The 27,339-nt window shown below is 30.9% G+C and overlaps 2 protein-coding genes and 1 non-coding gene across 14 annotated transcripts; 2 read left to right on the top strand and 1 right to left on the bottom strand.

Annotated features, from left to right (window-relative positions):
• Positions 1–4,731: 4,731 nt before the first annotated feature.
• Positions 4,732–13,012, top strand: LOC107434871 (uncharacterized). 11 transcript variants are annotated; one of them, XM_025067685.3, is made up of 11 exons: positions 4,733–4,896; positions 4,995–5,087; positions 5,184–5,252; positions 5,868–6,005; positions 7,620–7,743; positions 7,890–7,999; positions 8,387–9,496; positions 10,265–10,302; positions 10,401–10,605; positions 11,718–11,808; positions 12,622–13,012. In XM_025067685.3, the coding sequence occupies exons 4-10, from the start codon at positions 5,868–5,870 to the stop codon at positions 11,718–11,720; spliced, it is 1,728 nt and encodes a 575-aa protein (XP_024923453.3). In that variant the 5' UTR covers positions 4,733–4,896; positions 4,995–5,087; positions 5,184–5,252; the 3' UTR covers positions 11,721–11,808; positions 12,622–13,012. The 11 variants fall into 11 exon arrangements, with proteins under 11 accessions (XP_048333652.2, XP_048333653.2, XP_024923453.3 ...); XM_016046372.4 differs by lacking the exon at positions 4,995–5,087; XM_048477695.2 differs by lacking the exons at positions 4,995–5,087; positions 5,184–5,252 and having other exon boundaries at positions 4,732–4,896; positions 7,620–7,737.
• A 9,378-nt stretch (positions 13,013–22,390) lies between these two features.
• On the top strand, positions 22,391–26,227 carry LOC107434867 (serine/threonine-protein kinase-like protein ACR4). 2 transcript variants are annotated; one of them, XM_025067687.3, is made up of 3 exons: positions 22,392–22,721; positions 23,041–24,272; positions 24,483–26,227. In XM_025067687.3, exons 2-3 carry the CDS (start codon positions 23,210–23,212, stop codon positions 25,982–25,984), a joined length of 2,565 nt encoding a protein of 854 aa, XP_024923455.2. In that variant the 5' UTR covers positions 22,392–22,721; positions 23,041–23,209; the 3' UTR covers positions 25,985–26,227. The 2 variants fall into 2 exon arrangements, with proteins under 2 accessions (XP_015901849.2, XP_024923455.2); XM_016046363.4 differs by having other exon boundaries at positions 22,391–22,721; positions 23,041–26,227.
• A 139-nt stretch (positions 26,228–26,366) lies between these two features.
• Positions 26,367–26,438, bottom strand: TRNAT-UGU (transfer RNA threonine (anticodon UGU)). Its single transcript has one exon. It is a non-coding gene; the product is annotated as a tRNA-Thr (tRNA).
• Between the last annotated feature and the right edge of the window lie 901 nt (positions 26,439–27,339).

The raw sequence follows: 27,339 nt of genomic DNA, 5'->3' as shown, positions 1-27,339 counted from the left end.
AATAATAAATTTAATATTTGTAAAAATATTATAAAATAGCTAAAAATTAGAACGTAGACAAAAATTGAAAGATATACAGAAATATATTTTTCGCAGACTAAGGTTGAAATTTTTGGCATAAATGGTATTCGATACATGCAAACTTAATTCTTAAATATTCATATCTATGGTATATAATAATTATAAGCAAAATTATCAAGAAAATATATTTTTTAATAATTATTTCTTATATTTTACATTTTAAAATGAGAATAAAAAAGGTACAAATAATTCTTAACCATTTAGAAATTCTTTAGAGTATTGAAATGATATTTATAAAATATAATGTAATTATAATAATTATTCTACATATCTTAATTAATAATTAATTTTAATAAATATGTATTTTTTATTAAATAATATATTTTTAACTATTAAAACTTATTATAAATCGATTGATTAAGAAAAATATAATATCTATTTAATATTTTTGTGATATACCAAAATTTTGAACCTTGCATATACATAGCTGCTCTTTTAGATTCAGCTACATTGGGACTGAGACATGATTCATACTCCCACAAGGGCAGCAGTGGGCTTGGAGATGGGCAAATACCTATTCAACAATATTGCAATTAAAAGCTACCTTTGATATTTGGCAAAATTTTAAAAAAAATTCAACAATATTACAATTAAAAGCTACCTTGGATATTTGATAAAAATTTAAAAAAGGAAAATCCTTATTGAGTTATTTGGTGCCACTCATTATCAATGGGATCAAGGATACCGTCTAAAAAATGATTTTGAAAAGAGTAGCATTTTGGATTATCATTTTATCTTCTTTTATTATCTATCAATAAATTATCAATTTTGACCGTTCTTAATAAGCTAATTTTTTTTTCTATTTTCATGTTATAATAAATAAATTTTGGAAAAATAAATAGCATTTTCCTTGAATATAATCATGATGAATAAAAACTTATTATGTTAAATGAGCATTTAATAATATTAAAAAATATACAACATTATTATAATAATATTATTTAAGTTGATAATCATAATCAATGATATTCTTTTTAGTCATCGTGTGAACTCGATTTTCATTCCTTGCTCAATCAATTTTTACTATTTTATTTCCGTGGTTTACTTTCTATTGGTTCACTGGTTTTGGCTTGGAGTTTTTTTTTTGGTAGAAGGTTTTGGCTTGGAGTTTATTCGGCTAAGGATTAGATATGGACATAGTTTAAACTAAAGTCAAAATATCTTAAACATAAAAATAGTATAAATATAAAACTTAGTGAAAAATCAAAATAGTTTGTAATAATGACCTTAATCACCTAATGAATATAAAAGATTTTTAAATCACTTACCATATGTACATCAGTGGATTTAAATAAAGGCCACAGAAGGCATTTATCCCCTTGCCTATCTCCTCAATTTATTTATCTTTTAACATTTTAATAGGTTATTTTTCATTAATTACATAACTATTGCTAAAATTTAGGCATGTTCTCCTTCTCAATTTATGATTTCCTATTTAGTATTCATTAATTTCCTTATAAAATTTAGTTTTTAATTTTTACCTTAGTTACATGTCCAATCAAATAACAATACCTATTAAACATGGAAAAAAAAAAACTCTATTAAGCAATGCAAAAATGTTTAATTTTACATGTAAGCCTACAATTTTCTTTCTTTGAAAAAAATATATATAAAAATATCTTTCACCATTGAAACTAGTTTTCTTTTATACAAAAATATCAATTTCATTTTAATTTTTGAGTATAATATATGTAAAAACTTTTTCTTTTTAAATGTTATTTTTATTATTTTATATTATTACATTATGATAGTTAAATAGAAAATATAAATTACTAAATATGAATTAATGAATAAGTAATTTTTTGTTTTATTATTAACAACTATAGGTTGATTTTTTTTTTTTGTCAAAAAAAAGCTCTCCATGGTGCCCCCTCTAACCAGATTTTCTAGATTCGCCAGTATATACATATTTAGGATTTTTTTTCATGCTTTGATACAAATTGAAACAAATACTTTACAATTCAATATTTTAACTAATGAAAATTTACTAACTTGCTAAAATTAATTCAATAAATGCATAGCCTTTCACCTTCGACGATCAGTCCCACTGGGACTGAGATGCGATCCATACTCCCATAGGGGCAGCAGTGGAAAATCTAGGACAATGGGCTAAAGCCCAATGCAGCAATATTGCAATCAAAAGCTACCCTTGGTAATTGGAAAAATTGAAACAAAAAAGTTTTTAGAAGCAACAACATAGTTGCATTTTGGATTGTCAATCTCCTTTTATTAATTATTATTAAAATATCAATTTTGACCGTTCTCAATAAGCTCTCTCTCTCTCTCTCTCTCTCTCTCTCTCTCTCTCTCTCTCTCTCTCTCTCTCTCTCTCTCTCTCTCTCTCTCTCTCTCTCTCTCTCTCTGTGTATATATGTATATATATATATATATTTTTTTTTTCTATTTTGAATTTGACAATAAATAACCTTTTCCTCAAAAATAATTATGATGAGTAAAAAAATTATTGTGTTAAATAAGCATTTAATAATATTAAAAAAATCATACAATATCTTTAAGGTGACAATCATAAACAGTGTTCTTTTTAGTCATTATGTGACACCCCTATTTTCATTCTTTCATAAATCAATTTTTACTGTTTTATTTCTACGGTTTACTCTTTATTGGTTCACTGGTTTCGGCTTAGAGTTTATCCAACCAGAGTTGGCCTCTAGTTTGGTATGGTTCCACAAGTACTGGACGCAGGGATATTTAATATGAATTATGATACAGTGATTGATTTCTTTCTCCAGTTTGGCATGAAGATGTCTAGCCATTGGAGGCGGTTAAATGGATTCTTTCTCATTGGCCTGGTTTGGAGATGATGGAGATAGGAGTTGGAGTTTGTTGTCAAGTATCTCTGGTTAACTTAATCACCTGCCCAACACACATGTATAGATCAATTTTATACATGTGTTGGTGGCTTCCTTCTGGATATAGTTTTAAAATATTCTATGGTTTCTTTACAAGATATTATTATTTATGAAAAGTTTCATTCATATGGTTTATGAAAATATGAAAATTTCTTAGCTTTGCATTATTCTTATATTTATTTATCTAGTTATTATTTTATAGATGGTACTTTGGGGTCGTCTAAAACCTCACTTACTAGGTCTTATATTCAACTCATCTTTATCTATGCCCTTTTGGTAGTTTTTATAGTGGTTGGTAGCTTTTGATGTTTGCTAGAGGAAAGCTACAGTCTTGAGCTAGAAGAACAAACTAACTTCTATTGGGTTTCAATTGAGGTTTTGCTTTGTAATGGCTGTGACTTTCGACTTTAATTGTGTGTTTGAATTAGTTATGTGCTTTTATACTCGGTTTATTTTAGTTTTGGAGATTTGTATTTTTATTTGAATATTTAGTATTTATATTGAGTTGTTGCCGTTATATTTTTTTGGTAGAGGTTAGAAAAATTATTATTTACTAAATGCTTCAATTTTCAATTTTGAAATATATGTTTATCAAACAATTAACTCATTTATTTTTACAATTGATTTTTTTTTTTTTAATAACATAACTAAAACTGATTATTTTAAAAGCTATAGGTTTATAGAGGATGTCTCCAAGCCCCCAAAACCTATTTCATTTGTCAATCCTACTTAATAATAAAATTCATTATCCTTAGCAAATTCTAAACTACCAGTATGTGAGATTGAAAAATTAGATAGGTAATAATTTTCTTATCTAGAAAATATTTGTCTTATGATTAATTTGTTCAGTATCAGCATTTAAACATTTAAAAGGCACATATAATGCATGAAAATAATCGAAATAAGGACATGAAACACTCATATAAGCATATGAATGTGGATCTTAAATAGGTTATATTAAAAAATAGGGGCAATTTGATATTATGTAATCATGTAATATTTTAATGATGATTTTATTATGGCTAAAATTTTAGGAGAAGAACTAAAAGCAAACCTAAAAAAGAGACTTTTGTAATTAGCCTATAATTTATTTAGAGTCAAAATTTTAATAAAAATACTAAAGATTAAAATAGCAGTAAACTCCTAATTCTTAACATTAAATTTTAATAACAACTTTGATTTCCATTTTTTTAATGGGAAAAAAGCCCAAAAAAAAAAAGAATAAAATAAATAAATATAATATAATAATGTTGTCAAGCAAACCCGACTTTATTTATTTATTTATTTATTTTTTGTGTCTATTTGCATTACATCTTGCTTTTGTCATATAAGCTCATATTGAATATTTGAATTTTTTTTTATTTTTATTTTTAAATCATTAAATTTTAGACACCTTTACTGACGAATATGGCCCATTGACATTTAATTCTAAGCTTAAGTTCAATGATTGTGCAATATGGACAAGATTTAAATTTTCAAAGATAACAATTTAGAATAAAAAAATAAAAAAATCCAATCCTAATCACCAAATTAGATCTGGACCAATCCCATGCTTCAAGCTCTATAACTTAAGTCATAGTTCACAATAACCATACGCCAATAAACCTTACATGGGCTCCACCTTAGCCCAGCCTTTATGCACGTGGCATCTTAACATTGGAAAGATGCATATCTAACAATGTCATGAATTACGGTATATTATAAATCTATATAATTAAAATATCCTCAAGTGGCTTAGTATTTACAAAACTAACCTTTTCAAGCACAAAGGCCAAAGCGAGTAAGTGTGAACTAGGCGAAAAAACAAAAACCAGATTTTCAAAGCTGCTTCCTCGAGAAAAAGGAAAATAGCCGACTTCTATTACAAGTAAAAACGAAAGGAAATTTCCCCACATTTTCCCGCATTTTCTCGGCTATTTTTTTTTCCTGGAAAGTTTCCGATCAGGTACGCTCTCGCATCGCCTACTCAAGACTCTTTTGACTTCATTTTTTTCCATGTAAACGACTTCAAGTCTTAACAAGTGTGTTGGGGGTGAAGAGCAGGTCAGATTTTTGAATTTTCTACAGGTCGAATCAGCTCCGAAGACGAAATTCGGAGTTTTTTTTCTTTTTGTTTGCTTAGTGGTGCTTTCTGAGGTAGAAAACTGAGGGGTAGTAGTGTTTAGTTTAAAATAAGGAAAGAAGAGTAAATTGAAGTGTGATTTTTTGGTTTTTGCTGATGTTCTTGACCAGAAATTTGAAATAATATTGGAAAATAGACCCAAAAGGAAAATAGCTATGGGACTTTTACGAATTTAGAAGGTGGGTTCTTTTTTTTTGTTTTTTTTGTTTTGTTTTTTTCCCCCTAAAGCATATTTTTATTTTTTGCGTCCTTTCTTTGCAGCCAAACTGAAAGTCACATTTCGTGCCTGGAGATAAAATATATATGAATATCTAAACAAATTTAACTGGTTAAAAAAATATAGTGACTAAAGAAATGGAGATTAAAAAGATTATAATTCTTAGATGAGTTTGCTAATTCTTTTTTTGGTTATTTGAGCAATTTAATGCTGATCAACAATTTACGATCTACCATATTCTAAGTATTGTTATTTAGAAGTTTGTGTAATGCATTAAAAAAAAAAAAAAACGTTTATGTTATTCTAAATCATAAAATTTACCCTTCTTATGGGACTTGTTATGTGGCTAACAATTTATTGATTATTGTAATGTGAAATGATGCCATAATTTACCCTAAAGTCTATAAAATATTAATGATTGTTAATAAAATATCTTCACGCATTGAGGTGCTATTGAATAGAACCGAAGTTCGTTGTTGGATTAACCTGCAAGATAATGGTGCTAACAAAATACTTAATCATCATAAACCTTACCTTTCATGTGTCCTGTTTTCATTTTAGTTTAAACGGTTTTCAGATGATGGCAACTAAGGAAAAGGAGGGTTTCTATCAGAATCTTTCAAGAAAAGAGCTTCAAAGTATGTGCAAGATTTATGGTTTGCCTGCTAATAAATCACATTCGGATTTGGCAAAGTCACTAGTTGCCTTCTTAGAGGTACTTTTGCAGGGAATTTTTCTTGTTTTAATTTTTTTGAACTAAAGTGAATAACAAATAATGGACACTATTGTCTTTTCCGCCTATTTTCAAGTGTTTTAGAGAGGTGGATCCGTATAATTAGGTTTTTATTTTAATTTTTTTTTGAGCATATTGTATTCAACATTTGAGAGGTTAGTTAATTTGGGAATAAATTTAAGTAGCATCTAAGCTGTCAGCTTTTGGGAACTCCTTCTAATTTAAAGGAGTAAATAATGAAATTGTTATGAAGCCGCTTATCTCGGCCTGAGTTCCTCTCAGAAACCTTATCTTTGTTCAAAGGAACTAAATGATTTCTCCAGATTTTTTTTGTGGTTGTGTAAGTTCTTTTTTGAGCTTGGGCCTCCATTTCTTCAAATCTGCCTTACCTTTCAGAGGTTTGGACCCCTTCTACAGATTTGTCCAAAATTTGAGGTTGCAAAACTTATTTTTTGAGCTTGGACCTCCACTTCTACAAATCTACCTTGTCTTTCTGAGGTTTGGACCCCTTCTATTAAACATAAATTCTGGATATCTCTATTATCCTTATCGGGCTTGCCCCAGTTTACAAAATTACAAGCTTTTATGTTTTAATAGCTTTAATCATCTTGTTTGACAACTTTTTTGGTTAATTAAGAGAACTAGAAGGAGTTCTAAAAGAGAGTAATTAAGAAGAGTCCTTAGAAGAATAGCAAAATCAAGAAGATGGGGTCTAACCTTGCTAAACTCAATGTTACTTAAAGTTTTTCTTGTTAGATACTTGGAACAGGAGCTCAAATTTGACTAAATAAGGTTGGTAGATAGCTTGAATGGGTCTTACTCTGGTGAATCAGTGTCTGTGTTTTTATTTTTAATTTACCTAGTCTCTTGACTAAATAAGGTTGGTAAATAGCTTGAATGGGTCTTAATCTGATGGATCAGTGTCTCTGTTTTTATTGTTAATTTACCTAATCTCTCTCTCTCTCTCTCTCTCTCTCCTGTATAAGTCATATTGAACTTCTTCTTGGATGCTAATGGTGGTGCAGATGAAAATATTAGTGCCTTTTTTTTTTCCCCATATGGAGAAGAATAAAAGGGAACTAAGCCCTTTTTTCGTTCACTTCACTATTTGATTACAGTTTTTATTTGTTTGGTTAAGTTCAAAAACAATTTTTTTCTGGTGATTCGAAAATGATCAGAAAAATGTGTTTGGTGTAGAATTTGAAAATTATACTTTGTTAAAAAAGAAGAAGAAAAGATTGCATAGTAGAGAATGAGATATGTCTTTACTATATTTTATTTTTAAATGTTATATCATTTTTGTTTCTAGAATTAGTGAAGTGCTGAAGTATTTTCATGCACATCCGTTTGCCTAACTTATTTCATGTTTTAAAGTTTTTTTTGTATTTTGTTTTTTCTCTCATAAGTGTGGGCAAATTGTTCTGCCTGCTAAACATCAAAACAAGACTTTGCATTTATATGTACTCATTTATTGTTTTCTTTCCTTCCTCTCTGTACTTTTTTCTTATATATGTTTCTGATTACACATCTTTATTGATGAAGTTGAGCGTCTGTCAAACTACAAAGCCTATGTAATAATATTTGACAAACTTGCAGAAGAATTCAAAATCAACATCGTCCGGAGAAAGGGTGGGTGGAGTTAACAAGGATTCACTTCCTGCTTCAATAACACAACTGCAGTTTGGAGCACAGTTAAACTCCATGGCAGATACCAGTAAAGGTTTTAACTAGTTGCTAATTGCCTAAAAATTCCTACTTCAAATTTTATGAACATATCTATAATAATATTTTGGTTCAGTTTTCCTCACTTTTCATGAAAATGATGTACAAATGCTTGTGAAAATTGCTTGGATGCTTATGTTGCAGGTAGCTATGGATATATCCTGAGTTCCAGAGAAAGAGAAATCCAAAGGAACACTCAGACTGTTAAATCCAATGAATTTGGCTGTTGCCTAGAATCTAAGACTTATGATAAGGTTTGATTCTTATCATATTTATATATATATATATATATATATATATAGTTGAGGTTAGAGAATTACAAGTGTTAACTAAAACATTCCTCCTGTGTATTAGTATACTTTTCAGCTTCTTATTTTTATATGATTGCTTCTTTTTTCTACCTTCACCTGGTTGCAGAAAAATATCAAGTCTGTCATGACTAAGTGAAACTTTTCAAATAGCATATTGAAAATGATAAAAGATGTGGATACTTTTAAGTCTGGCTTGTTGTTGTCTGTTGTTTTCAAAAGGAGTCTGTTACATGTTGGTCTTTTTCTTTTTAGGTCCTTTTCCTTCTATTTATTACATTGCAAGAGTTTAAAACATGTACTCATGGGATTTGTCTGCATCTCTACTTACAGGAAGGAAGAAATGGTTCAATGCATAATTCCAGGAAGATGTCTCACTGTCAGTGCAATGGGAATGGTTTGAATTACAGAGAGGTCCTAAAAAAAGGATCTGGTGAGAAATTGACCTTACAAAAAGATGGCTTAGTAGAAAATATGCCCCAAATTAGAGAAATAGATATTGGTTCATGTCCTGTAGAAGCTGCTTTTGCTTCCCCCATAGAAAGTTCCCGAAAAGTTCCTTCCTCTTCTTTTGAGTTTTATGTCAGATCAGAGGAGGGTATCAATCTTTATGTTGATCTGAATTCAAGCCCATCTGACTGGACTAAGAGATTCCAAAATGAAGTTCACATATGTGAGAACGTACAAAGTAACAAATGTCAACGTCTTCATGAGGACCTTGGATGTGGGGATGGAGATAAAGAATTGGAACGTTCCTTTTTATGTGATATAAGTGCTGGTCAAATCAAGGAGGGACATGTACATACCAGATCTTCCTCGAGTTCAAAAATAAAAATAAGTGATCACATGGACCTTGCTACCTTTGATCAACCAGAGGAGGGTGATAGAAGTTTAATTTCATCTGCAATTCTACCATATAGCATGTCTATCAATGTTTCTGAGCAGTTAAAGGAAGATCGTAGCCTCAAGTCATTTAATCCCAATTCCACTGCTGAGAACCAAATTATTTCTGTTGCTGAATCTTGTGCTAAAGATGGGGTTATGGCAGTTGTTCATTCAGATGTTATCGACCCTCCTCACATTAAGTTAGTCTGTGATTCTATCGTCAACTCAATATCAGATGGTTCATTAAGTCCTGCATTGGAGTATGAAAATTCCAACCTTGCTGAGTGTCAGAATTCAACTTTGCAGAATGTCTGTAGTCTTGTGGACACTGCTGTTGTAAATCCTGGATGCTCAGTTAGTGGTTCTGTAGAGATGCAGTCATCAGAAGTTGCAAGTTGCCTTAAAGATGCACCATGTTCACCTTTTGAAAATGGTGGGTTCCTGGGTTTGGTTGATGCAAACCACAATACAGAAACAGAAAAGGGTGATCTAGCTAACTTAAGTGACCTGAATCCTGATGCTTATGAGAACCATTTGGCATCATCTGCTGAGGAATGGGTATGCCTTGTTTTTGATGAATTAATTCATTTAGGTTTGATATTACAATTTGTGGCTTAGATTTTGACTCCATTCTAGATTGACAATGGCTATCTTTTCCTTTGCAAAGATTTTATGTATCTGAAGAAAAAAAGAAAACCTACAAGGTTACTAATTATATGGTGATGCAATTTCAGACCAATATACTTCAAATTTGGTAAAGTAGAAAAGATGATTGAGCAGGTGAAGAAAATAAAAAGAAATGATGGTGTGTATTGAGTGAAGCCAGAAAAAATATCATTTTTTCTAGATGGATCTTTGGCATGTTGATTGTTTTAATACTGCTTGTTAATTTTGTACTGTTATTTTATCTACTAGTTTTGGCATCTTGCTAAGAAACTTTATAAATTGCAATATTTTCTGTTCGCAATTACAAATTTACTTCACTTCTCTTAACTAAGCTGGCAGATGTACTTATGAACATTAGAAATTTTTTTGAGCAATGTTTTCTTTGGTTTTCTGTTTCAGATTTTATTTATTTTTTTTTTATTTTGTTATTTTTAGTTCTTCCCCATCTTTGAGTATCTTTCTTGGGTTTGTTTCTTGTCTTTACTATCTTATACCTAGATATATCTGGAACCTCTTGGAATTATTTAGTAAATATTGGCTAACGAGTTCTAGGTTTATGATCAAACTTTAGTAGCATATACATTCATATTGTAGTACATGCTAATTTTAAATTGATCATGTTGGTGATTTCGGTGTTGTGTTAACATAATATCATTACAGGAGAGGAGCAACACTGTAAATGGGAGGGAAAGTTCAGAGTAATCTCTCTTCTGAGTGAATCTCTCTCTCTATCTCTCTCTTTCTCTCTCTCAAGTGTCTTGGTTATCTCAGCTCATAAATCATTTGCTTCTTTCAGATGCTCGCAATTTTCCAATACATTTGATAAGACTTGCTTCAGCTCTGACAATTTGGATATTAAAGAAGAACTTCATAGGAAAAGGAAACATATGGAAGGTGAACATCAAAGTCTCTATGTTAGACCTGATCCAAAGATTTTAAGAAGTATGACACGTATCACCCGAAAAGACCCTCCCAGAAGATCCACGCGGCTGATGTCTAAGGTTTTGTAACACATTTCCTTTGAACATGCAATTGGTAGTGGTTTTTGGTTACCACATTAGGCCTCTAGTCTCTCTTTTCTTTTTAGTTGATACTGTTTTAGCATTTCAATTTTATGTCAGAACATCTTTAATAACACTCTTTATTCTAGAGAGCATCTTTCTTTAAAATAGTGATCCTCTTTTTCTTCTTCTTCTTCTTCTTCTTTTTATTTTATTTTATTTATTTATAATAAATAGAGTACTCTTGTCTTGGATATTATCTGTGTCAACTACCAATAATACCATTTATCTTTATTCTACCACAGAAGGATGTCGTAATTTTGTGGTATGGTATATTGTGATCTCTCACTGTCTCACATACTTCCCTTTGGTATTTTTGATTTAAGCTAGTGGTGGTTTCTGTCTCTCAATATGGTTGCTCATCCTACTTCTTCCCTTTTTGGAGTCTTAACATCGTACTTCTACCCTTTTTGGAGTCTTTATTTTGCAAGCTTGCTTCCTGTAACTGGCCATCAGGGGTGTGAATTTGTCTTGATAGTCTCCAACAATTAGGAGGGTCGAAAAGCTTTGCCCTAGCATGAAGACATGTGCAGCTAGGTCTGGGCCAAAGATTCTCTTTATCAAACCTGTCCAAAGCCCAAAAAGCCTAGATTGAAACACCACAAAGGCCAAAATTTTGTCCAAAAGCTTCGGCCCTTTGGATTTGGACGAGAAAGCATGACCTGAAGGGCTAAAGATTTGAATTCTTTTACATGTGCATATACAGTAGTTACATTCTATATGCTATATATGACAATAACTTTCAATCATTACAAGCAATTTTTATTATAAAATTTTCATTTTAAGCAATATTATTGTTGTTGTTGTTTATGGCCTGCTCCATTATTCACATTAATAATGTCTGATTTATAGTTCTCATGCATAGTAAACAACTCGTAAAGGTAACCATGTTGCATTTCGAAGTTGCAGTTTTTCCATCTTCACTGCTGTAGATTGTTGATTGGTAGAGAGTTTTCTTCTCATTCATGTTGTTAAGCTTATTGGCTTCAATATGGTTTATTTATTTATTTATTTTTTAACTTATTACTGTTATTATTTTTTTAAATCTCCAGTGAGTTCATCAAGTGCTTGTGGCATGCACTAGAAGCATCTGGCTAAGTGAAATCAAATTCCTTTGCTCCCAAGTGAGCCTGATAGTCTACAGTAAGTATGAATTTTTTTTTTTTCCCGGTTAATTACATTTTTGGAACATAATTAAGCATTTTTTGTATTGGTTAAAAGGGGCCAAAGGCCCAAAGAACACATTGCAAACAACTCTTTATCGGTACTAAATATGATGAAAAAATAACCTAAACCAACAAGGGCTTGATATTCAAGAAATGGTCATACATGGTGATCAGGTGTGCTTGTGGGATATAGTATATTTATGTACTTCTGATCTGTAAAAATCATGCTATTAATTACTGGTACCTGTCTTTTAGCTACCTCTTAGCCTCTAATTCTCGCTGAGCCTCTTCTTTCTTCCTAACCTTATACTCCTTGGCATTCTCCCTGGTTTGCCCACTGGTTTTGAATAGGTATACAAGTAATTAGATGACTGTGAGCCAATTCCGAATAACTTGAAGTTGTTAAGATAATTCAATTTGAGTCCAAAAGATGGTTGAGCCTACACTTTAGGAGGGTTAAGATAATATGAATATGAAATTGACGACCCACCTCCGGTTGACGACCCACCTCCGGATAGCTTAAACTTTTAGGATGGTGGTAGTCCAACAAAGGTCCATTCTTCATTTTATATACTCAATAACTCATAGAGAATGTTATTGTTTCATTTTTGGTCTTCATTTATCTATTTCCTTCACTTTTTACCGCAGTACAAATTGCTCCAATATGCCTCCAGCCTCAATTAAAATGTTCCTGCAGATTTAAACTCCTAAGTAAATTGAGACAATGGAGCCCTGTTTTATGGCTTGAGTTGTGACATATTCTATTGCTAACCATGTCAATATGCTGCAGGTTGCTGCAATCTTGGGGAGAATTCATTTAAAGACCAGATTCTTATTTTGATGTATGGGCATATTCCCAAATACATAATAAAACTGCAAAAGGTAATTTTTTTTTTTTTTTTCTATGATTACAGCAGTTACAAAGCAAATCATATTCTCAAAAGTGGGAAAAGGAAAAGAAAAGAAACTGATTATTTGTCATTTTTTTGGTAAGATATTTATCATTTTTGTTTGTTATAAGTAATGTATATTGATTTATAAGAACAGGATAGAAAGATGTATCTATATTTGCCTGGTTTTCTTATACTTGTACAAGTAGGTAGATTGATATTGTTTATTGTGAAGCAAAATGCACGAACGAATATTAGCAGATAAATTTTGATTATTCTTGTTAGCGTCTATCAGTCTTGTGTAATGTCGCGATTCACTTGAGCTATAGTTCAGCCTGACAATTGTTAAAGATTCAAAATTGTAGAGTCCAATGTTAAACAAAGTAGGAGGAAAGTATTGTTGATTTGGATGAGAAATGGAATCTTAACTAAGATGTAGTTCCATCATAGGCTGGAAGATAAACATTGGGTTAATTATTATTCTGTGGTAGGAATTTGGAAAAATTTCTAAGAGAAACACAAAAGAAATTGAAATACTAATGAATACACAATTTAGACATAAAATTTAATAAAGTATATCTTTTTTTAATTTTTTTTAATTTTTTTTTAATTTTTAATTTTTAATTTTTAATTTGGTTATTACAATTTTATTTTCTTTATAATGGTGTTTCAACCACACGATGAAAACTGAAAGCCTTCGCCTTTATAGGCACCTCGTGCCGAACGTAGCGTCTTTAGCCTATGTCCTTTTCTTAAAAGAATAAATAAATTAAAAAAAAAAAAAACAGACAATAAAGTATTGGAGATTTCATTATATGTTTTTTTTAAAAAAAAAATTTGAAGAAAAAAAAATTGTTAAAGAAAATAAAAATATAATTCATTATTCATGAAAATTCGGATTAAAAAATTGGAAAAGACTAGTAGAGGAGCTGAATAGGTTCTTCCAGTTTTTTTTTTTTTTTTTTTTTTTTTTTTTTTTTTTTTAATATGATGAGAAATAAGGAATCTGTAGAAATTTAAATCAAAATTTATTTCATATAATTGTCATACACCCAGACTACAAATTATTAGTTTTATAATTCAACTATTAAGGATTCAGTCGTGCAAACAAGAAATTTCAGTCCTCTCACAGTTAGAAAATAAAAATACAGAAATATAAACAGATAATAGCGACTTTCAAATACAGAAATATAAACAGATAATAGGGACTTTGTCCTCCTATAGCAAAGCAAGTAAAACTAAAATGCAAGAAAGTAAAATGTTGACAAAATCAGGCACAGAGCTTTTTACATGTATATCCTACATGGAAAAAATTATGGATGCTAGTCACCATCTTTAATATAAAAGTTCACTACATTAGAGATTAATCATACAGTCATGCAGATAATCCTAACTTGAGAGATTCAACAACTAAAAGAAATATCAATTCTTTGGGATCCTTCCTTTCTTCAAACGGATCGAACAGAAATAGAATCAGATCGATTTCCTAAATGCCTTTCTGGATATTCCTCATGCTTATTGACAGTCCATAATCAACTTTCTTTCATAGTACCCTACCTCCAGGGGAAATCGAATCTCCGCTGCCGCTTTGAAAGAGAGATGTCTTGAACTACTAGATGATAGGGGCATAGTGTAATGAATGTTATTGACATTCCTAGCGACCTAGAATATGGGTGATTGACATTTTGAAATTGGATATAGTGGCCCTAAGTCCAAACCATTGTAGCTACTACTCCTCACAAGGACACAAACGAATCCATCTTCAAGGTATTTTTTGCAAAGGTTTTGCTGGTTCACGCTTGTTGCAACAAATCCTGAAATATAAATCAAATTGATTAAGGCAAAATGTTTTGGGGTATTTGAGATATATGGGAAACCAAAGAGCTCCTTTCTAAGTAAGAAAGTCTAGACTAAGAGATTCATTGTGAAACAGCAAGTGAAAAATAAAATAAAGATGTGCGAATTAGTTTTAAAAGCTAAAAGATAAAATAAAGATGAAATCTATGATCCAAAATCAGTTGAGCTCAACATATTTCCATTAATGGTAAAATGCCTTATGTGAAAACTTAGAATTCTCTCTAAACTTTTCTCTCCAATTCAAACTTGATAAACGATAGGTTTTTATGAAATTGAGGACCCTCTTTGAATAGAATACTAAGCCTGTTCAAACAATGTGTTTAAATCCAACCAAAAATAGACATGTGGCAACACCCTATTCTGATAAAAAACATACAAAACTGACTCAACAAGGATTTTTATTTTTATTTTTAAAATTTTTAATTTGTTTCTTTCCTTGGTAAATTCAGATGCCAAATAGAGAATATAAAGAGTGGGAAAATTTTATGCATATTTGCAGCGGCTGTCTCATTTTGTGGCATGAATTATTTATTGAATATAAGTTAAACAGCTAAGAGAGTGCTGTGACGTAGATGCTGTATTTACAGGTGAAGATGGGCCAAGTAGACACTTTAATTAAAGTGGTAAATAAAAACTGATTAGGAAGAAGATTTTATATTCTACCAATCAATCGAAAATAAGCATGAGTTTTTTACATGTTTTCATAAAAACAAAAACATTTAGAATACAAACATTTTGTTATCTTATAATAATCAAATAATGAAAAATAAGGCTTTATTTATATGTGTGTATATATATATATATATATATATATATTTTTTTTTTTTCCTTTTCTTCTGCCCTAATGAATTCTAAACTTCAAATATGGGTAAGAGCCCAACAATTCCCCTCTTATTTTCATAGTAAAATTTCTACAAGCATATGATCAAAACTGGTATACTTTTTTGATGAATTCAATACTGGTATACTTTGTATGAACATTAGGCCAAGTGCATTACAGGATTTGGGTATCCGTTTTAATCAAATTCTTAAATTGAAGGTTAGTTTGCATTTTAAAAAAAAACATCTAGAAATTTAGATTTTCATTTAGTGAGCCTATTTAGATTGATCATTTTCTTCTATAGTGCAAAGACATGTTTGACGGATTAGCAAAACAAGAAAAGAGAAATTTGTTCTGAGCAAACAACTGCATATTTTATATCAAATAATAAACCGTCATCTATTAAATTAATGACAGATGATTAATATCAAATAAATACCAAGTGAAAATGTATGTACTTTTCTCTTTTCTAATATAAGAACCCAAAGAGCTCATTTGAATACTGGGCTTGACTGAATTCTAGCATGATTCCATCATATCAGCATCGATCACCGCCCCCAAATAAAATATGAATGAAGCATAACAAATTATTAGGATATTTAATCATATTAATTAGGTATTCAAAAAATAATAGGGCTTGGACAGTGACAGTTCCTTAATTTTGTTTTGGAAGCACAGTAAAAGAAAACTTTCTGTCAAAATCATTCAAGATTTTCTGGGGTATGCTCGAAACGCAACAAGAATACCACCCTAGACTCTTTAAAAATCAATTTTCCTTTTTTTAAATGTTAATAAGTAATTGAGTTTTAGTATTTATCACATGATCATTATTAATAGGATAATCATATGTAAGATTGTTGATGTGATCACTGTTAATTGATTATATTTAATATTTATTTTATTTTTAAAACAAAATTTAATATAAAAAATTAAAATTTTAATGATAATCAATTAAATTGATTCTGTGGAATAATAAATTTTATTTGTGAATTCAAATAGTATTTTTTTAATTTAATTTTTTTTTAGTGAAAATATATTTATAAACTAATTGATAAAACAATATTTAATTGATTACGCTTTAATTTCTACATTTTCAAGCAAAAGTCAAGCTGGAAAAGCTTTACCTAATTTAAAAACATAGCTATGTTAAAAAGTGAGACAGATTTGAAGTTGCAAGTCGACTAGGACAAGTTTATCTACTACCTTATTTAACGAGGTTTCTTGAAGTTTTAAACCCCTATATATATTATTATATATATACACACGCATAAGAAATGGGTTTTGTGGGGCTCGATGCAGGTAAATGTTTTGGAATTTAATTTATTAATGTGGTCAATTTGCCCTTTTAAGACTCCACAATATTAACAGCAAGTTCCTGAATGGCAATGTTTTGAACATCTCCAAAAGATTTTTTATCTATTATATATTTTTTATTTTAAAAAATTAATTTTTAAAAATAAATTTCTATTTACTTTATATTTTAATTTTTTAAAATACAAAATGAATTTGACTTTCCAACATAAATATTTTTTTATATCTAATGTTATATTGATATTATTTAATATTTATCAAATTCTAAAACTATTATATTACATTAATATATTTTTAATTACTATTTATTGTTAAAAAAAAAACAAAAAAAGGAAATACACATAATAATAAATATTCATTGAAAAATAAAAATAAATAATGTGATACAAAAAATATTATTGGAGAGATTTTAAAATTTTCATTTTTTATGTTTAAAAATGCTCTTTATTATATAAAAAATGTTCTTTATTTTTTAAAAATTCGTTAGGATGCTCTTAAGAGGAAGTTTCCTCCTTAAGCGTATGCTTTTTATTTTTTTTATTTTTTTATTTTTAAATATCATAGCATATGCTTCAAAATTTCAAAACTACTTTCACTAGAGTAAATTTCTGTGTGTTCTATTTTGTTTTCCTTTTATTGTTAATAGTTATAGATTTCCTCCTTCGAGTTTGTCCCATTTTGGTTCAAATATAAGGAAATAACAATGACCATTGGATTTTAATTACTATCTAGCTTTGTTAAAAATAATTTAGTTTATTTATTTAAAATAAAAGTGAAAAATAATAATTACAAATTCCCTCAATTTTAACAAGGATAAACAAACACAAATAACTAAAAATGATTTACTATATTTTATTTTTTATTTGTATTTTTTTTAATCTTTTTATAAAGTTAAATTCAATTGAAATTAAACTGTTATTTATTTTTATTATATGGTTGTGTTTTATGAAAAAAAATAAATAAAGTGTTTAGTATATTGTACTGACATAAAAATTGGATTAATAAAATAAATCATCTATGCAAGCTAGGATGTATTAATGTGGCTCATGCATTTTTTTTTTTAATTTTTTTTTCCGTTCAAATAATGTCTCACCCTTTGGCCCTTCCTTTCTAAATGTTTTTTTATTTTTTAATCAATTAGTGGCCCTTTCTCAATTAACAAAGACATTTACATTTAAACTCAAGAAAACTGAGTTTTCTTAATAATTAATGATCATCTTCCTCACCACTGAGGGTGTACGATACTACCAAGAAACTCCTTTTATTTTTCTAAAAAGAAAAATCCTCATCTTCCTCATCACCTCCAAACCTTAAAATCCTTTGGTATGTTTAAAAATTATAAAGCATGCATAGTATTTGACAATAATTTGTATGTACTATACTAGGTAAGATTGTGACCCATGAATTAAAAATAAATTCAACCTTCTACGTGTGAAATAGCATCATTAAAACTTTCTACTGAATTTGTGTAATTACTGTCCTCGTTTACCTGCAACTTTTTTTTTTTTTTTTTGGGTTTTTAATACTTTTTTGTCCATGAATCAACCACGGATAAATTCGTACACTAATGAGTTAATTTTATTCGGCAAGAAATAGTTTTTTTTTTCTTTTTTCTTTTACTGTTTTCTTAAATTTTTTTTTTAATTATCAGATGAAGGATTCAAAATGGGAATTTTTGTTCATATAGTGATTAATAAATATAATTTTAGATCTTAGCTCTTGATTCAATTAAAATGCTAAAATAATAAATTTTCACATTAGTTTTAATATTAAGAATTTGATTTGAACTTTATCGAATATGTATAAACTGATATGATTTAAAATAGATTTTATGTGAATAACCTAGTGATATGGCAAGTGCCAAGGATTGTTATTTGCTTAACTAGGATTTTAGCATTAATTCATTAATTGATGTGACACTTTTAATATTTGATACATTAACATATTTTTAACATAAAGTGGGAACATGTTTCCAACAAAGAAATACGAAGTTGTTCCATATTAAATTTGGACCGTTAGTTTTTCTCAAAATTTTTAATACTTTATAACACGTATAAGATTAAAACATGGGTCATTCCAATCAAATTAATTCTTTGTAATTTGAAACATTGGGTAGCCAAGTTCGGAGTAGATAACTGCTTAAAGCATCTAAGTAGTAAGCCCACCTAAGATGAGCGCTTTCCTACTATGACTTCACTAGAGCTTCCGATAGCATAGCCAAAACAGTGATGTGTTTTCTGCCCTTGCGGACTGGAGCGACAGAAGTTTTAAAAATTCAAAAAAAGGTTACGGCCAGACGAGCCGTTTATCATTACGATATAGACTACTCCATCTACAATGGTCAAAATATATCATTTTTCATAGAGGAGGAAAAGAAAATGGTGTGTGGAAAGGGTTGGAGATGGAGAGAGAGAAGGGAAAATAAAAAGTCAAGTGATCTTTTAAAATCTAAATCAAATCTTCGTCATTGGTAAAAACCAATGATCAAGATTAAATTCTTGGATTTTAATAAAATTCAGAAATCCTAGATTGGAGCTTCATTGTATACATAAAGTAACAGCATCTTTAATAGCTCTGTATATTGGAGCCTATATGGCATAGAGAATGTAATTTTTGCTGCTTATATCCCATAATGCTTATAAAGTAGATACTGAAGCTTAAAAATTACTATTTAATAAGTTTTGCTCAAAATAAATTAACTAATGATGTGTAATATTCTAAGTGATTTATTTATTACTATTTTTATTTCATATTTTCTAGAATTTTTTGGTTTCTCTTCAGTCAAAATGCAACCATCATCTGGGCCATATATTCGTGATACACCACCAACATCATTCGACTCAACTTTCTTTGATCTACTTGGTCGTTACATTCCGTAGCCTGTCCCTCCACCTACTGTGCACCACCTGAAGACACATCGAAGAACATTGTTTTGTTATGTCCATTTGAGATGCAGAGATGGAGAGAGCGAGAAAGACTTAGAGAGAAAGTGAGACATTGAAAGTGACAAAGAGAAAGCAAGAGAGATGAAGAAATCGGGTTTGTCTTCTTCTATTGTTTTCCTGATCTAGGGTTTATATATGTATTCGAGAAGCAATTGAGTTCTATGTTGATGTGAATGGGTTAATAAATAAATAAAATTAATAAAACTAAAGAAATTGTTGACTTATTCCGTCTACCAAAGGTTCCACAAAATAAAGGGTCATCTTCATAGCTTCTATTTATTTATTTATTTTTTTTTTTTGACTCAATAACCTAGCAGAGCCTTTGTATACAATTAATGGCTATAATTTAAAAATTCATTTGTGATTCACCATATTTCTTTTCTTAAATAAAGTTTTAACAAATTACTAAATCCATATTAAATTATTTCTTAATTTTTAAATTTTATTGCTTGGAGTGATATGGCTGATACTAAAATCATCATGTCGATATGTTGTGAACATAATTATAAATATATATATATACATATATAAAATATATAATACAAAAAAATTAGAATGAAGTACAAATTATCAATTTGTCCAGAAGTTGTGATATCTTGCTAAAATTATAATTGTATATAGATAAATATATATATATATATATATATATATATATATATATATATAAAAGAATTCTACGATATGGATGGTCCGCATACAGACCGTGTCCAAAACCAATGCTTTTTGGATGAAAGCGTCGGCTTTGATGTGTACAATGTACAGTAAAGCCGATACTTTCATCCAAAAAACATCAGCTTTGAGTGCATCCGTACTGTAGAAAAACTCTATTTATATATATATATATATATTCAATTTTAATCTATTGGGATCATTGTTCCAACCATATGTTGAGTACTAGTGATATAGTTAGTTCTAAAGTTATCACTTGCTTAATTAGAATTTTAATATTAAATCATTAATTTCTTAGTCAACTTTATCATTTGATACGTTAGTATATGTAAGTGAAATTGGCTTTGATAAATCAATTATATTTACAACTGGAAAGTTAATATATGTAAGTAAAACACCGAAATGAAAAAAAAAATTATTATAAATGATAATATATATATATATATAAATAATATATATCCTTAAAGCATTTTGACTCACAAAATTCTAGACAATAAAAAAATATATATATACTTGCTAATTAAAAGTACGATCCACAAGACAAGCATATACGAAAACATACAAAAATTAGTAGAAATAATCTCGCAAGACCATATTCAAGGCCATTCCCTCGTTTAAAGGTAAAATGGGGCTGGTCCTCACTGTTTTGTGGGCATAAAAATAATACATGATGCCGGCCCTCCATTGCATGTGCATAATCTTCAATGGGAAAGGGACAATCTTAGAGGGCTCAAGTTCTTTGTTTTGCCTTTAATATTTATTTCCTTTTATATTTTTGGGGTGAGGGAAAAAGAGATTTTGAGAAGGGTTATTTTGGAAAAATTGGGAAATTATATGTACAACAAGGAGGAAGCATTTGATTCTGTCTTTGTCTAGAATTGGGCATAGTATTAATGTAACTTTTTTTTCTTTTGATTTTTTTTTTCTTTCTGGAAAATAGGATCAATGTAACCTACTAGACACATGATAACCTTAGATTCTTTGACAGGGATTGAGATATTACAAAGATTGATTATACCTATGCGATATGGTATATTATATTATGGAGAAAGATCAGATTATGATACTTAATTTTGTAGGGTCTATATGGTTCCCATCAATGTCCCGCTTTTCCTATCACAAAATTAATTGTATTTGACCAGTAAATAATGATCAAGTCTCCAATAAAAATGCTTGACATATGAAAAATCTTGGAGTAAACACCCTACATACTATTGACAACGTCCACACGAGGTTTTTGATTTGAGTAACCTATTGGTAAAAAAAAGAAAAAAAAAATGCCATATTTATATCAAACAATCCTTCATTTATTATTTGTACATACAAAGTTAGTCTTTTACCATTTTTTTTCTTCTAACAATTACAATAACTTTTAATCCAAAAGAGTTTATTATTTGTATATATAAAATTAATCTTTTGCTCATCTTTTTTTAACGATTATAATTATTATTATTTTTTTTTATCTTTTTTGGATGAAATTTTAAAAGGTTATTTTCCGAACCAATATTGGTATAATGTATGTATGTAACTATACCACCAATATTGGTGCATCCCCTTATTAATTTTAGGACATTCTCGTATTATCACGACCATGTATATGTGTTGATTCTTGTGTAAGAAGCTTTTGGGTTTAATTTTCTTTTTTTTTTTTTAAAAAAAATCTAGCTCAATCTTAACCAATTCAAAACCAAAAAAACTTAAGAAGACTGCATTGACTTTTTAACCCTTAAATCTCTCACATGGTCATGATTTAAATATTGAAGGAAGAAGACAAAAAGAGAAAATAATAATAATAATAATAAAATAGACATCATGCATGCAAATGCAAGAGATGAACGGAGACATGAAAACATCAGAATTTGCGTACAGAAGTTTAATTTGTTAATAGAAATTTGAAATAAATGAAAAGTTTTTTTTTTTTAAAAAAAAAAAAAAAAAAAAAAACCGGAAGAAAGGAATGATGGCCGAGTTTGGTGTAATCCAGGCATGGAAAGATCAAATTGCATTAACTTCCTCATTTAATGTCTTCACCTACACTAACCCCCCTCCATTCAGAACTTGCTGTTTTCTGGCATTAAATGCTTCCTTTCTCTTTCTCTCTCTTCATTCTTGCCTACAACAGCAATACCCTGCAACCACCTGCAACAATCCAATCCTTCCTTGGTTTCTTTACAAGGAATTCATCTTATACCTCCCTAACTCTCAATCCCAACCAGAAAATATACCACACAAAAAGATGTACCAGCTTTTTTAGCCATATTTATACATGTATTTTTTTATTGCTTGTGTATATGAACTTGAAAAGAGAGATGATTAATTCCCCATGTTCTCCAAAAACAATTTAGATTTTTTGTTTCTTTGATCCAAACGTTGCAGATATTCTGAATTCTTTTTGCGGGTAAGTATATTTTCCTATCAGAAGAATGAAAGGAAATGCACAAGGTTTTAGTTTCTCTTTCTTGGGTTTTGTTTTTTTGTTTTTTTTTTTTTTTTTCTCTGAAGTCGAAGATGGTAGTATTGGTTTCTATTTGAGCACGTCGAGTTTGGAACTTGGTTTTGGTATTTCAAGGAATTTTTTTTTTTTTAAAAAAAAATCTGGATCTTGTTGAGTTGGGCTGGTTATTGGCTCTTGCATGTGGGTTTCTCTCACATTTTCCCTTTTGTTGTACGTTTCATGGGAATATGTAATTTACATTCTCTGCTGTTTGTTCATTCAGCTACGGACTATAGGGGAGTGTAATGGGAATACGTTCTTCACATAGAACTCAGAAAGAGTTTCTCCTCCAACGGTGCCTTTTCTGCTGATTTTCTTCTTCAACAGTCATTTTCTGTTTGTTTAGAGAGAAATATATATATCTCTCTGAAATTATTGGTTGGAGTTGTGTAATGGGGGTCTTGTTGCTGGGTTTCTTCATCATATGGGTCTTGAATATAAACTCATGGAGAACTGGAAAGATTGTGGAATTTCTAGTTTTGTCAGATTTGTTGTGTTCAGTTTCAGGACTGGGTTCTATGTCTTCCATTGCAATTTCTTATGGTGAGAAAGGTTCAGCTTTCTGCGGTTTAAAATCAGATGGGTCTCATTTAGTAACCTGTTATGGATCAAATTCAGCCATAACATATGCAACACCAATCCAGTTCCCTTTTCTTGGTCTAAGTGCTGGTGATGGCTTTGTCTGTGGACTTCTGATGGATTCCAACCAGCCCTATTGTTGGGGAAGTAGTGGCTATATCCAAATGGGTGTTCCTCAACCCATGGTTAAAGGAGCTGAATACTTAGAAATCAGTGCTGGTGATTACCATTTGTGTGGATTGAGGAAACCCTCAACAGGAAGGCTCAGAAACACTTCTTTTGTTGATTGTTGGGGCTATAACATGACCACGAACCATGTATTTGATGGACAGATTCAGGCGGTCTCAGCAGGTGGAGAATTTAATTGTGGATTGTTTTCCCAGAATAGGACTATTTTCTGCTGGGGTGATGAAACTAGCAGCAGGGTTATCAGTTTGGTTCCAAAAAATAAGAGATTTCAGAAGATATCAGCTGGTGGGTATCATGTTTGTGGGATTCTAGAGGGGGTGGATTCAAAACCCTTTTGTTGGGGAAGGAGTTTGGATCTTGAAGAAGAAATTTCAGTTGCAAATTTAGGGAAAGGGAATGTAGATTTGGCCCCAAATGTACCAATGCTTTCTGTTGTGGGAGGGAAGTTTCATGCTTGTGGAATCAAAAGCTATGATCATGGAGTTATTTGTTGGGGTGCTGTTGTTCAACCAAGCACACCAGCTCCAAAGGGAATTAAGGTTTATGAGATTGCTGCTGGGAATTACTTCACTTGTGGGGTTCTTGCTGAGAGATCTCTATCACCTGTTTGTTGGGGTATTGGGTTTCCTACTTCTCTCCCTCTAGCTGTCTCACCTGGGTTATGCAAATCCACACCTTGTCCTCCAGGTTTTTATGAATTTTCCCATGAAAATGCCTCTTGTAAATCTCCTAACTCTCATGTTTGTATGCCTTGTAGCAATGGTTGTCCTGCTGAAATGTATCAAAAAACTGAATGTAAATTGAAATCTGATAGACACTGTGAATATAACTGTTCGATTTGCTACTCGTCGGATTGCTTCTTAAATTGTTCTTCTTCATATTCCAATGTTGTTATAGGGAAGAAGGAAGGAAGGTTTTGGTCGCTGCAATTGCCGGTCATCATTGCAGAGATTTCCTTTGCTGTGTTCTTGGTGATTGTTGTGTCTTTAACTGCTGTTATGTATGTTAGATACAAGCTAAGAGATTGTCAATGCTCCATACAGAGTTTAAAGTCCATTAAAAATAATGGGAATGGTTCTCCTTTCCAGAAAGATAACGGGAAGATTCGGCCTGATTTGGATGAATTGAAGATACGGAGGGCTCAGATGTTCAATTATGAGGAACTAGAAAGGGCCACCAATGGTTTTAAAGAAGAATCCCTTGTGGGAAAGGGAAGTTTCTCTGATGTTTTCAGAGGGACCTTGAAAGATGGAACAGTTGTTGCTGTGAAAAGGGCTAGAATGTCCCGTAACATGCAGAATTCGAAAGAGTTCCACACGGAGCTAGACTTACTCTCCAGATTGAACCATGCCCATTTGCTAAATCTACTTGGATATTGCGAAGAAGGAGGAGAAAGGCTTCTAGTTTACGAGTTCATGGCCCATGGTTCATTGCACCAACACCTCCATGGCAAGAACAAGGCTTTAAAGGAACAATTGGATTGGGTTAGAAGGGTGACAATTGCAGTCCAAGCAGCCAGGGGGATCGAGTACTTACATGGCTACGCTTGCCCACCTGTGATTCATCGAGACATCAAGTCTTCGAATATCCTCATCGATGAAGAACACAATGCCCGGGTGGCTGATTTCGGGTTGTCACTACTGGGGCCTGCAGACAGTGGCTGCCCTTTAGCAGAACCCCCAGCAGGAACGCCTGGTTATCTTGATCCTGAGTACTACAGGCTTCACTACCTCACAACAAAATCCGATGTTTATAGCTTCGGTGTTCTATTACTAGAGATTCTTAGTGGAAGGAAAGCTGTTGATATGCAATATGAAGGAGGGAACGTAGGAGAATGGGCAAACATAGTTGAATGGGCTGTGCCTCTGATAAAAGCAGGAGATATTACAGCAATTCTAGACCCAGTTCTAAAACCCCCACCGGATCTCGAGGCCTTGAAAAGGATTGCATATGTGGCTTGTAAATGTGTGCGGATGAGAGGGAAAGAGAGACCATCAATGGACAGAGTGACAACAGCATTGGAAAGGGCACTTGCATTGTTAATGGGAAGTCCTTGCAATGAGCAGCCTATTTTGCCAACTGAGGTGGTATTGGGAAGTAGCAGATTGCATAAGAAATCATCTCAAAGATCATCATACAGATCAGCATCAGAAACTGAGGTTGGAGAAGCTGAGGATCAGAGGTTTGAATTCAGAGCTCCTTCATGGATAACATTTCCAAGTGTTGCTTCTTCACAGAGGAGGAAATCATCAGTCTCAGAGGCAGATGTTGATGGGAAGAACTTGGAGGGAAGGAATTTGGGGAATGTGGGAAGTGGGAATGATGGGTTGAGGAGTTTGGAGGAAGAGATTGGACCAGCTTCACCACAAGAGAAGTTGTTCCTGCAGCACAATTTCTAAAATGTTGATTCATGCATGTTGGTAATTAGATTCTTGGAGGATGTAATGTTCAAACTTTTTTGTATTTTTATTTTTGGTGAATCTTTTTGTGTAATTCGATTCTAACAATTTGGTGGTTTATAGTCTCTCCAAGACACTGAATCACAAGTTTCTTGGTAGATTGCAGTCTCTTATGAAACTGGGATCCATTTGTACTCATTTTTTATTATTTGCTAATTGTTAATCTTCTTTATTGCCAGTTAACATGTTACTTGTAAGACGTTGGCCCAATCTTTTCAAGAAAGGAAAAATAAATAAATAAATAAAAGAAACCTCTTTCAAAGAAATGAAAAAGTAAACAAATAAACATAAGAAACCTCTCGAGAAGGATAATAATACAAATTGCCCCCACGCAGGATCGAACTACGGACCTTCAGTTTACAAGACTGACGCTCTACCACTGAGCTATAGGGGCGCATGACTTAGAGGCGAATAAGAATATATTGTAGAGATTCAAAGAGCGAACCCGTTTATCTTTAATTTTTGTATTTGTTTTTGCTTTGTTTTTTTTGGTAATTTTCTTTTGCTTCCATTTTTTCCTTTGTGCTTTATGGTAAAGAAATGCACGCACTTACTACTACTCACAAAAATTTTAAAAAAATAGGTTCTTGTTTTTTTTTTTTTTGTTTTTACTATGCCCTTAGGCACCCATTGCTCTTCCGATAGATTCGAATCTAGCATGATAAACGTAGATGATGGTACTCGTACCAACTGAGCTACCACATTCATCTAATTGATTCTTGTTTGGAGCATCATATATTGTCATGTTGAAATAAATACCTATAAATATAACGTGGTCTCCTAATATATTTTTGAGAAATGCGACTTGCACAATAGAAACAGGAGAAGTTTTCTTTGCAATGTAAAAAATAACACTATATAACCAACAAAGTGCTGGTTGAGTTGGTAGCAGGCGTCAATCCCAAACAATTTATTTAGCCAAAAGTCGATCGTTTAAATTGGAGTAGCTCTTGTTAGGAGGAAGATAACAATTTATTTAGCCAAAAGTCGATCGTTTAAATTGGAGTAGCTCTTGTTAGGAGGAAGATGAGATATTATTAATAATCTAATCGTCGAAAAGGGATTAGGCCCACACCTCAAAATAAAATAAAATACAGTTACATAAACATTTAAAATTATCAAAATACCCATAAACCAAAAAATTAATCCAAAATCGGAGTTCCTTTATTTAAAAAAGGTTTCTAAAACCTAAATTTAAACAAATAATTAAATAAATAAAATCTTATATTCTATTTTTTGATCAGCATCAGAGAATCACTAGTAATTAATGGAGTACGATAACCGTAGTAGATTTT

The sequence above is a fragment of the Ziziphus jujuba genome, chromosome 3 (genome assembly GCF_031755915.1).
Source record: "Ziziphus jujuba cultivar Dongzao chromosome 3, ASM3175591v1".
Classification (NCBI taxonomy): domain Eukaryota; kingdom Viridiplantae; phylum Streptophyta; class Magnoliopsida; order Rosales; family Rhamnaceae; genus Ziziphus; species Ziziphus jujuba.
This window is presented reverse-complemented; position numbering and strand designations above follow the sequence as displayed.